Here is a 12749-nt window from a genome sequence, read left to right as displayed (position 1 = left end):
AAGTCAGTTGTCATAATGTTCTAACACAAATCAGCTCATAAGGTATCCTAACACCACCTATGTCACTTAACTCAGGTGTTATATTAACGCTGCAATATGATTTTTTGAGTTAGGGGACAATACTGTATAATTAAATAATATTGGCTGGCATTGAGTGGTTAAAGTCCCTTCCCACACCATGTGGCGCATAGGACAGCACCGATCTCCATAGCCCTCAGCCTCTTACATAGCTAGGGTTACAGTGGGTGGCTGGTCCTCTGGTAACCACAAGAGTTTGACTCCCCACTCACATCTGTATTGCAGCGTGCCTTGCCAGACGGCAGTAGGTACCATTTTTATGAAGGTCTTTGGTATGACCTGACCATGAATATAACTCGCAATCTCCTGATCATGAGGCAGACACGCTAACCACTAGGCCAAATTGCAGTACAGCACTAAGTGGTATCTCATCTCATTATCTCTAGCCGCTTTATCCTGTTCTACTGGGTTGCAGGCAAGCTGGAGCCTATCCCAGCTGACTACGGGCGAGAGGCGGGGTACACCCTGGACAAGTCGCCAGGTCATCACAGGGCTGACACATAGACACAGACAACCATTCACACTCACATTCACACCTACGGTCAATTTAGAGTCACCAGTTAACCTAACCTGCATGTCTTTGGACTGTGGGGGAAACCGGAGCACCCGGAGGAAACCCACGCAGACACGGGGAGAACATGCAAACTCCGCACAGAAAGGCCCTCGCCGGCCACGGGGCTCAAACCCGGACCTTCTTGCTGTGAGGCGACAGTGCTAACCACTACACCACCGTGCCGCCCATATATCTGATATACCAGGAAAAAAAAAAGCCAGCCAATATTATTATTATTATTATTATTATTATTATTATTATTATTATAACAATACATACACATTCCTTTCAGGTGTTCAACGCGTCTTTTTCTTTCAAAATTCTCTCAAAATCTTCCGTATTTAACGAAGCAAACCTGGCGGCCATGTTTGTTTACAAATTGTCACAGTCGCTCACTCGCTAGCGTGGAAGTTTTACGTCTCCGATGTGTGATGTCATGTCTTGACAACCATGCAATATCGTAAACCATATTCAACGCTCGTTCTGCATTGCATAGAGTGACGTAACACACAGAGGATAAGCGATATGCTAATAATACTGCATGCTATCAAACCAAATGAACGAAACCCACTAGAAGGGAATAGAACATGTTTTTATTCCATTGAAAAAGTGTCCTGTATGTATAATAATGTACTATATACTATGATGCATCTGAGTTTGTGCTCAAACCAGCACAGATGCATGAACTGTCATTACACCCAACCTTTAGGCATGAAAGAAGTCTCACTACATGGTGAGAGGCAAGAGTATTTATCCAATCAGGGGAAGGAAGGAAGGAAAGAAAGAAAGAAAGAAAGAAAGAAAGAAAGAAAGAAAGAACATGAACACTGAAGAGAAAAAGTCCAATATGATCAGTAAGAGGATTTTTTTTCCTCGTTGTTGTTGAACAGGGAAAGCATTTATTTGTTATCTAGTTTGACAGGAAGCTGGTGAACGATAGTTATCTGGTGTTGAGCAGTGCACTGTGAGGGCACAGCACAACCAACCAGAGCAAGTACTGTAGCTAGCAATTTAATGTTAGGTGACGAGTTTATTCTGTATGCTGTGGGCTGTTCATGTGCTTGCAAAAAAAAAAAAAAAAGGTAGTACAGATTCACTGTGGCAGGTTGATGATGCACGAGCACTGCTGCTGGATCAGGCAGTCACAGTGACAGCCGACAGAGTGACGGTAACTTAAAAACAAGCTCTTGTTAAAAGGAAGACGTTTCGCACTATTGTTGAACACTCAGGAACTGTGACAGTCACATTAATGTGCACTATAACGTTTATATTCTCATGATACGTCAGACGATTTTATATACGAGTTAAAACCCCAAACCACATAGCAACTTCTGTACTAAAATAGTATTTTGGTACACCTTGGTTTCCTTTCAAAACTCCTTTGTGCACTGTATGCTGTTTGAAACACAGTCTTGAATTCAAATTGAATGTATATTGAGTTGACTCTCAACACACAGTCATGAGATGGAGCACAACCCACGTTATGAAACGTTAATTCAATTACCAATTGCATACTATGGAAAGGAAAATTCCAAAATCTTACATACAGCAGCTTTAATTTGATAAAACTGGCGAAAAGTGGTCTTCATGACATCTGATGCCTTTATTCATAGACTCTAGTTATCATAAAAGGTTTTAGATATGTCCTGTTTGTGTCCTATAGCCTTGTAAACGCTACCTTTAAGTAAACTGCATTGTTACAGCTATCATATCACTGCATGCAGAGATTAAAAGTTGTTACAGGAAGTCAAACATCATGCTATTCTATGCCTGCGGCTTTAATACACCACAGCAGACTGATCAGGCTTATTTCATTTAGCACTGGATTAACACTCTTGGTTTATTGGTTTTAAATATACTCAGTTTCATGTATGTTCATATCGTAAATCCATTGCAGTGGTGTAGTTTAAATGTACCAGCATCTCATCTGCACTGCTCTCTGTCTCCATCTTGACCTCCAGGCACTGCAGAGCTGAGTCCAGGTCATCCATGGCAGGACAAGTCTCAACCAGCTGCTCGGTCAGGGAAGCTTTCCCGATGTGGTACTAGAGGAGTAAACATACATACAGTAGAAAGCTTAGGAGGTTGACAAGGAAAAGGCTTATTTCCAAACCCTGCTAAGTCCATTTACGTCCACTGGATTTGTTAATTTTTGGAAACAAGTCCTTCAACCTCTTGGAACAAAATGAACAAGTTTTTAAGTTGTGAAATGTGAAATAATACTAAAATGCTGTATTTTAGCACAAACCTTTATGTGCTTGGCTCAATCTCTCTAATGGAAGTGACAGATAATATAAAAATCATATAATAATAATAACTAGAGTTGACAATTCCCCGGGGAAAATTGTGAGAGTGATGCAGTGCGCATAGCCATGCCTCTAGGTGAAAGCATGCCAGAGCAGCGGATGTCTGAAAATGTGTGTAGTTTTTCCAAAAAATCCCATTTTTCCTAGGTATAGCGCCCCCTAGCGGCCAATTTGCCCCAATTTTTTTGTGGGCCTTTCTGGTGGGGTGCGGCATACTGCCACCAAGTTTCATTAAGATACGCCAAAGGGCGGCCGAGATATGAGCACACCTCCTGTTGCGCGTCCGTGAAGGCAATTTTGATTGGCTGCCATGGCCAAATGCCTATGAAATTCTAAACACCAGTTGAGGCTCTTGTGCAGCCTAGTCCAAAGTTGGCATGTACCAAGTTTGGGAGAAATTGGTCCAAAATTGAGGGAGGAGAAGCATTTTAATTGTTTTTCACAAAATTCAAAATAGCGCGAAAACTTTCCGAGGTTGAAAATTTTGTTAGAGGGTGTGCTGGATTCGTCTTGGCCCAAGGATTCCAGTGATACTAAGTTTTTGAAAATCGGACCAACGGTTCAAAAGTTACAAGCAGAAATGTACCTGCGAATTTGAGCTGCTGGTGGCGCTAGAGAGTTTAAGGTGGTGACTTGAAACTTGCTGAGAAGAACCTTGAGGCAGCCAAGAATCAGTGTGCAAAATTTCACAACTTTTCACCAGACAGTTCTGGGGCCGGCAAAGTTTTTCAAATAATTCCATAGAAATGAATGGGAAATTTTGGACGATTTTTTCGCGACTACGTCGCGGAAAAATCGCATTCTGATGAACAAAGTAATAGCATAGCGCGTCCGATCGAGCCGCACGTTTTGATATATTGCTTGTCTGTGTGCGATGTACGGTTATTGAGTTATTACGAATCGAAATTGCGTAGGAATAAGTTTAAGAAGAAGAAACACATAGAAGAACAATAGTGATGCCGTGCTTTGCACTGCATCACTAATAATAATAATTTCAATTTATATAGCGCCTTTCACAAATCCAAGGACGCTTTACACAGGAGTTACACACACACACACACACACACACACACACACACACACACACACACACACACAAACCCTCACTCGGAAGAGTAGTGTGAGGTAAAGAGGAAAGTTTTCAGGTTAGCTTTGAAGGAAGAGAGAGTGGAACAGTCACGAAGCGATTGTGGTAGTGAATTCCAAAGGTTAGGAGCAGCAACACTGAATGATCTGCCACCCATAGATGCCAGTTTAAAACGTGGGACAGTCAAAAGTCCAGAGACAGAAGATCTGAGGGAGCGGGAGGGACAGTACAAATGAATTAGCTCACAGAGATAGGAAGGGGCGAAACCATGAAGGGCTTTATAGGTTAGAAGCAAGATTTTGTATTTAATCCGAGAGATAACTGGCAACCAATGCAGTTGCTGTAAAACAGGAGTGATGTGAGCAGTGCGCTTGGTGAGTGTGAGGACTCTAGCTGCTGAGTTTTGGATGTGCTGCAGGTGATTGAGCAATGTGGCAGGGAGACCATAAAAGAGAGAATTGCAGTAGTCAAGACGAGAAAAGATAAACGCATTGACCAACGTTTTGGCATCAGTTTCAAAGAGAAGAGGGCGGAGACGTGCAATATTACGGAGGTGAAAGAAAGCATTCTTAGTAATGAGTTTACAATGGGGTTCAAATGTAAGGGTGGAGTCAAAGAGAACTCCAAGGTTTTTTATAACTTGGGAAGGACTTATAGACACACCATCAACATCAGTAGTGAAATTGGAAAAGTTCAGAACCTGTCTTTTGGTACCTACTAATAGAACCTCCGTTTTGCTAGCATTAAGTTTAAGGCAGTTCTTGTGCAGCCATTGCTGCATAATCAAATCAAAAAAGTCAAAGTCCTTCCCGTGCGGCGGTGCCAATCTCCATTTCTGTAGCCCTCAGCCTTTCACATAGCTAGGGTTACAGTGGGGGGGCTAATCCTCTGGTAACCACAAGCATTTGACTCCCTGCTTGCATCTGTATTGCAGTGTGCCTTGCCAGACAGCAGTAGGTACCGTTTTTATGATGGCCTTTGGTACAACCCGACCGTGAGTAGAACTCCCGATCTCCCGATCAAAAGGCAGACACGCTAACCACTAGGCCAACTTATGGTATTGCTGCATAAGAACTGCCTTAAATATAAACACATGAGACATTAGAGTAGGTTAGAAAAGTAGCCTTGGGCCCAAAGGGTCGCTGGTTTGATTTCCAGGACCAGCAAGAAAAATGTGAAGGGAGTTGAGTGAATGAACAGCACTTTCCTGTCTCTCTGTATCATCGCTGGCGTGCCCTTGAGCAAGGCAACTAACCCCCAACCCTACCCTGGGTGCTGTAGCATAGCTGCCCACTGCTCTGGGTATGTGTGGGTGCTCATTGCTCACTTGTGTATGTTCACTGCTTCAGATGGGTTAAATGCAGAGGAGGAATTTCATTGTGCTTGAGTGTACGTGTGACAAATGATGAACCCTTAGATGACTGGCGTCAACAGTAGAAGTCCACATTAGGTTCTGCTCATACACCCCTAAACAAGAATCTGAGGCTACAGTGTGTGCAGGTTCACCAAAACTGTGCGGTTGAAGGCTGAAAACAAGTCACCTGATCTTTTTTCTGTCTCAAGGAAAAATATTGTGTTGTGAGATGCTTTTCTTTTCACCACGGTTGTAAAGCGTGGTTATCTGATTTATTGTGTCCTTCCTATCTCAAACCAATCTGGCCATTCTGTTCTGACCTCTCTCATCAAAAAAGCGTTGATGAGATGCTCACTGGATGGTTTTTTTTTTCCCTGCACCATTCTGTGTAAACTCCAGAGACTGTTTTGTGGGAAAAATCCCAGGAGGTCAGCAGTTTCTCAAGTGCTCAAGCTAGACTATCTGGTACAAACGGACAACAGTCAAAATCACTGAGAACATATTTTCCCCCATTCCGATGTTTGATCTGAACATTAAAGGGGAACTGAAGTCATTTTAAAACTTACTTTATTTCTTAATTAACGTGTTATTCAATTACGTTTTTGGTTTTATTAACCTTATATCGTGGTTCATATTGGCATATTATATTACACATCAGCCTTTTTGGATGGGTTTTGGGTCTGATAAATGCACACATCCCCGGAGGGTCAGCACTCGTTTGCATGTATTAGCTCTGGAATTATCTGGTTGATCCTGCCAGTAGCATATGCTTGTCTCAAAGATTAAGCCATGCAGGTCTAAGTCCACATGGAAGGTACAGTGAAACTGAATGGCTCATTAAATCAGTTATGGTTCCTTTAATCGCTCCACACGTTACTCAGATAACTGTGGTAATTCCAGAGCTAATACATGCAAACGAGCGCTGACCCTCATCCCCGCTCCCCGGAGCCGGGGGGGTGCCGGGGATGCATGCATTTATCAGACCCAAAACCCATCCGCGGGCGCGGGGGGGTCCTCGGGGCTCCCCCCACCCTGGCCGCTTTGGTGACTCTAGATAACCTCGGGCCGATCGCCCGCCCCCTGCGACGGTGACATCTCATTCGAATGTCTGCCCTATCAACTTTCGATGCTACTATAGGCGCCTACCATGGTGACCACGGGTGACGGGGAATCAGGGTTCAATTCCGGAGAGGGAGCCTGAGAAACGGCTATCACATCCAAGGAAGGCAGCAGGTGCGCAAATTACCCATTCCCGACATGGGGAGGTAGTGACGAAAAATAACGATACAGGTCTCTTTCAAGGCCCTGTAATCGGAATGAGCGTATCCTAAACCCATGGGCGAGGACCCATTGGAGGGCAAGTCTGGTGTCAGCAGCCGCGGTAATTCCAGCTACAGCCATTTAAGTTTGAGGTGATCCACAGGCTGGGGGCACAGATGGTGGTGGCGGACTTCCTGTCCCATGGGGGGGGGGGGTGAGTCAGCTTCAGGTCAGACCGCTCCCCAGCCTGAGTCGGGCAGTGGAGGTATGTGGCAGCGGGGGTGTGGCCAAGCAGCAGTCTGTGAATAGAGGGCGGGGTCGGGGAAGGTAAGTGGCTAAGCCATTCCACCTGCTGTCAATTAATGTGTGTGTGTTTGTTACAGGGACGGAGTATAAAAGGAGGTAGACAGCAGAGAAACGGGGCTCCCTCCCGACCACAGCGGATGTGTGTGTGTAGAGTGAGTGAGTGAGTGAATGAATGAATGAATGAATGAATGCAAGCTGAAAAGCTAGTAGTAAAGGGAAATAAAGAGTTTGTGTCTGACCATCAACTCGCCTGCCGTGCTTCTGTGCTCCACCCACATCCGGAACTGCCACAGCCATATTGAATGTAGTTCGTTTGGTCAACAGCAGGCGTCACTTATCTGCACGATCTTCACGAGACTTGTGCAAGACTTCAAACGTGATGTGTCAGCGCCGCCATTTTGAAAACTGTTTATGCAGCGGCCAGATCGCCATATCATTCCAATTTAGATTAATTTCGAGATTTGCCAGCTTCATCAGTGATGGAGATTATTCCATACGACTTTCAACCAACACGGAGTAGAGAAGAGTTGGAAAGATGACAGGATAAGGACTAGTCCGTCACGCTGGTATTTACGTCATTACTGTCGCATGATTAAAACGTACCAGATCAAGTGGCTGGTGGGTTTTCAAAATAATAAATACATGCATGTATTTTTGTGATAAATACACATTATACTGAGCGCATTTCCCACATAATCCTCACTCAGGTTTCGGACAGCACTACAAAATGGTGTCCCCACTATATAGTGCCCTATATAGTGAGTAGGGAGCGATTTCGGACACGGAAAACTTCCGGCTTGATTACGTCAGCATTCGAAAGAGGGCGCGCGTGTCTTTTGACAACGTTGGCAGATGTTGGTCACTTTGATTTCTGCTGTACGTTTTACTTCCGTCCTACGATGTCTCGCACAGGTCTCCGCGAATCTCGTTTACGGCCATTGCTTTGACATATTACAGAGCATATTTCAAACACTCATAACTTGCTATAGCAGCGACAAAATAGCTGTCAGAAATGTGTTCCTACATTTTATAAAATGAGATAAAGAGAATTTTGATCATAAAAAATTTGCCTTCAGTTCTCCTTTAACTCAAGCTCCAGACCTGTATCTGCATGATTTTATGCACTGCACAGCTGCCACATTGGATAATTGCACAAATGAGCAGACGTTCCTCATAAAGTAGTCATGGAGTGTGCATTTCTTACTTAAGTAGCTACATACGCTCACTGGCCACTTTAATAGGAACACCCATCCACCTGCTGTTTTATGCAGTTCTCTAATCAGCCGATCCCTTGACAGCAGCACAGTGCATAAAATCATGCAGATACAAATCAAGAGCTTCGGTTAATGTTCACGTCAAACGTCAGAACGGGAAAAATTGCGATCTCAAAGTGTGACTTTCTTTCACTGCGGCATGGGTGTTGGTTTGAGCCAGATGGACTGGTTTGAGTATTTCAGAAACTGCTGATCTCCTGGGGTTTTCACACACAACAGTCTCCAGAGTTTACACAGAATGGTGTGAAAAACAAAAAACATCGAGTGAGTGAGTGACAGTTCTGTGGGTGGAAACAAACGCCTTGTTGATAAGAGAGGTCAGAGCAAAATGGGCAGATTTGAGGTGGTTCGAGTTGCCAGGAAAGATATAGTAACTCATAGCAACTCTTTACAACCGTGGTGAGCAGAAAAGCATCTCATATTGTAGCGAATTATACTTAGCAATGATGTCAAACCTGACTTCTAAAAGCAAGTGCCAAATTGAGAAGCATCAGCGTTGCAACAACCTCAAGAACTCGAAGAAAATGTTGACTAGAATGAAGTAAGATTCATCTGCTCGTGTAAAAACCTCTCACAGTCAAATAAATAAAACTTGTAGAATGAGGTGGAGCACTGTCTTCTGATACATTACATCTACGCATGCACACATACACGTTTACACTGCTAATATGCTAACTGTACATTATTTTAAAATGCATTCGCAATGTAAAATTGTCACGTTGACAAAAAAACTGATGAATCTTCATTTTTTTCTACCTGTAAGCCAGCAAAAAGCATCATCTCCTCCTCTGTGCAGTCGATCTCCTCCAGCAAAATGGCCCATCTGGCCTGTTCATACAGCTGAGTCAAACGCACAGCATCCAACTGCATACATAGATACACACCACACACAATCAGCACTCATTATCATGAGCCCTCAAGGCAAAAATAAAATAAAATGCAAGCTTAATATTTCATTAAAACATGGCAGGTTTCATTTTCGAACCACCTGTGGTGTTAGGTCATAAAAATTGTAATATTTGAAGCGCAACAAGAGTTTTTCTTCTTCTTTGACACCCTGCTGGAGGAGAGCACGAGATGAATCGAGCCACCTGAGAAATAAACAATACGACATTTATATAGTCAGATAATCAGAATGATGACTCCATGATACACTCCATTTTAATGAAAGGTAGCATTTTAAGAAAAAGCACAGTGCGTAATCTCCCTCGGAAAGACAAGCAAGTCACGCATACAGTGCTCAGCGTAAATGAGTGCACCCCCTTTGAAAAGTAACATTTTAAACAATATCTCAATGAACACAAACAATTTCCAAAATGTTGACAAGACAAAGTTTAATAGAACATCTGTCTAACTTATAACGTGAAAGTAAGGTTAATAAGATAACTTAGATTACACATTTTTTTCAGTTTTACTCAAATTAGGGTGGTGCAAAAATGAGTACACCCCACAACAAAAACTACTACATCTAGTACTTTGTATGGCCTCCATGATTTTTAATGACAGCACCAAGTCTTCTAGGCATGGAATGAACAAGTTGGCAACATTTTGCAACATCAATCTTTTTCCATTCTTCAACAATGACCTCTTTTAGTGACTGGATGCTGGATGGAGAGTGATGCTCAACTTGTCTCTTCAGAATTCCCCATAGGTGTTCGATTGGGTTCAGATCAGGAGACGTACTTGGCCACTGAATCGCTTTCACCCTGTTCTTCTTCAGAAATCCAACAGTGGCCTTAGATGTGTGTTTAGTCATGTTGGAAAAGTGCACGACGACCAAGGGCACGGAGTGATGGTAGCATCTTCTCTTTCAGTATAGAGCAATACATCTGTGAATTCATGATGCCATCAATGAAATGCAGCTCCCCGACACCAGCAGCACTCATGCAGCCCCACATAAGGACACTGCCACCACCATGTTTCACTGTAGGCACCATGCATTTTTCTTTGTATTCCTCACCTTTGCGATGCCATACAGTTTTGAAGCCATCAGTTCCAAAAACATTTATCTTGGTCTCATCACTCCAGAGTATGGAGTCCCAGTAGTCTTCATCTTTGTCAGCATGGGCCCTGGCAAACTCTAGGTGGGCTTTTTTGTACCTGGGCTTTAGGAGAGGCTTCTTTTGTGGACGGCATCCATGCATGCCATTACTCTGCAGTATACGCTGTATTGTGTCATGGGAAATAGTCACCCCAGTTTGGCTTTCTACTTCTTTAGATAACTGCAGTGAACTTGCATGCCGATTTTCTTCAACCCTTCTCATCAGAAGACGGGTGTTAACTTCCGTGGACGACCTGGACGTCTCTGTGAGATGGTTGCAGTTCCATCTTTCTTAAATTTTTGTACCACTTTTGCTACAGTATTCTGACTGATAAGTAAAGCTTTGCTGATCTTCTTGTATCCTTCACCTTTGTGGTGGAAAGAAATTATTTTCTTTGGGGAATTCTGAAGAGAACAGTTGAGCATCACTCTCCATCCAGCAGCCGGTCACTAAAAGAGGTCATTGTTGAAGAATGGAAAAAGATTGATGCTGCAAAATGTCACCAACTTGTTCATTCCATGCCTAGAAGACTTGGTGCTGTCATTAAAAATCATGGAGGCCATACAAAGTACTAGATGTAGTAGTTTTTGTTGTGGGGTGTACTCATTTTTGCACCACTCTAATTTGAGTAAAACTGAAAAATGTGTAATCTAAGTTTATATTATTAACCTTACTTTCACGTTATAAGTTAAACAGATGTTCTATTAAACTTTGTCTTTTCAACATTTTGGAAATTGTTTGTGTTCATTGAGATATTGGTTAAAATGTTACTTTTCAAAGGGGGTGTACTCATTTACGCTGAGCACTGTACATCTTCTAAAGAAAAGAAAAATGATTGAACTGATGTCAACTTCACACTCAAAAATGTAGTTTCTATACATGGACACATGGAGCTAACTTAGCAACCTGAAACCGAGCTCTTATAACAGAGTCTAAAAATAATCGCAAGTTATTTTCCAAGCAAAATCCCATTCGAGTCAGTTGACTTCATCATAATCAACAGTTCTGCATCAGGAATTTGTGAGCTTTTGTAGAATTTTGGTGAACTTTGACAGGAATTTGCATCATCGGCCAGTAACACAACTCTTTTTGATGCCTTGAGTCTTGAAGAAGCAGTGCTTTGTGTAACAGCAGACAAAATGCAAAATGAAGGAAATGTAGCTATTCTGGTCGTCTATGATCACACTTCTTCTGATAACACCTTTTTGCAGCATGCTATAAATGATTTATAAGGTTGCACGGCATATACGCTGGTGTTATTTGCCTTAAAGCATCGATTCTTAATTTTTAAAATAATGCTATACAAGTTAAATGTCGGGTGGCACGGTGGTGTAGTGGTTAGCGCTGTCTCTATATCTTTGCAATAAATTAATTCCATCATTCAGTATTCAAGGTATTCCTCAATTAACTTGTTACATCCTTATTTTCCCCTCCTAGAACTGCCACCTTATTGTGGTGGAGGGGTTTGTGTGCTTGAATGATCCTAGGAGCTATGTTGTCGGGGGCATTATGCCCCTGTCAGGGTTTCCCAAGGCAGACAGGTCCTAGGTGACAGGCCAGACCAAGAGCAGTTCACCAAAACCCCTAATGGAGCAACAACCAAGGACCGAGATGTCACCCGGTATGGCGCAGCCGGGGCCCCACCCTGGAGCCAAGCCCGGGGTTGGGGCTCGCATGCGAGCGCTTGGTGGCCGGGCCTTTGCCCATGGGGCCCGGCCGGGCTCAGCCCGAAGAGGTGACGTGGGCCCGACCTCCTGTGGGTTCACCACCCACAGAGGTAGCAGTAGGGGGCTGGTGCAGTGTGGATTGGGTGGCAGTCGAAGGCAGGGGCCTCGACAACCTGATCCCCGGACACAGTGGCTAGCTGTTGGGACATGGAATGTCACTTCGCTGGGGGGGAAAGAGCCTGAGCTTGTGCGGGAGGTTGAGAGGTACCGGCTAGAGATAGTCGGGCTCACCTCCATGCACAGCTTGGGCTCTGGAACCCAGCTCCTCGAGAGGGGCTGGACTCTCCACTTCTCTGGAGTCACCCATGGTGAGCGGCGGCGGGCTGGTGTGGTCTTGCTTATAGCTCCCCAGCTCAGCCGCCACGTGTTGGAGTTTACCCCAGTGAACGAGAGGGTCGCCTCTCTGCGCCTTCGGATTGGGGAGAGGGCTCTTGCTGTTGTTTGTGCCTACGGGCCGAATAGCAGTGTAGAGTATCCGGCCTTCTTGGAGTCCCTGGGAGAGGTACTGAGGGGTGCTCAGACTGGGGACTCCATTGTGCTACTGGGGGACTTCAATGCTCACGTGGGCGACGACAGTGACACCTGGAGGGGCGTGGTTGGGAGGAACGGCCTCCCTGATCTGAACCCGAGTGGTGTTTTATTATTGGACTTCTGTGCTAGTCACGGTTTGTCCATAACAAACACCATGTTCGAGCATAGGGGTGTCCATAAGTGCACGTGGCACCAGGACACCTTAGGTCGGAGGTCGATGATAGACTTTGT

At 44.1% G+C, this 12749-nt stretch overlaps 1 protein-coding gene across 1 annotated transcript in view; it reads right to left on the bottom strand.

Moving 5' to 3' along the window:
• Positions 1–12749, bottom strand: part of im:7154036 (fermitin family homolog 3) — a 42748-nt gene that overhangs the window by 5796 nt on the left and 24203 nt on the right. Inside the window, exons 6-8 of the mRNA XM_060912610.1 lie at positions 9207–9309; positions 8975–9082; positions 2548–2676 (exon numbers count right to left, since the gene is read on the bottom strand). Coding sequence (XP_060768593.1) covers positions 2548–2676; positions 8975–9082; positions 9207–9309 — 340 coding nt within the window. The remainder of the gene's footprint in view (positions 1–2547; positions 2677–8974; positions 9083–9206; positions 9310–12749) is intronic.

The sequence above is a fragment of the Neoarius graeffei genome, chromosome 28 (genome assembly GCF_027579695.1).
Source record: "Neoarius graeffei isolate fNeoGra1 chromosome 28, fNeoGra1.pri, whole genome shotgun sequence".
Taxonomy (NCBI): domain Eukaryota; kingdom Metazoa; phylum Chordata; class Actinopteri; order Siluriformes; family Ariidae; genus Neoarius; species Neoarius graeffei.
This window is presented reverse-complemented; position numbering and strand designations above follow the sequence as displayed.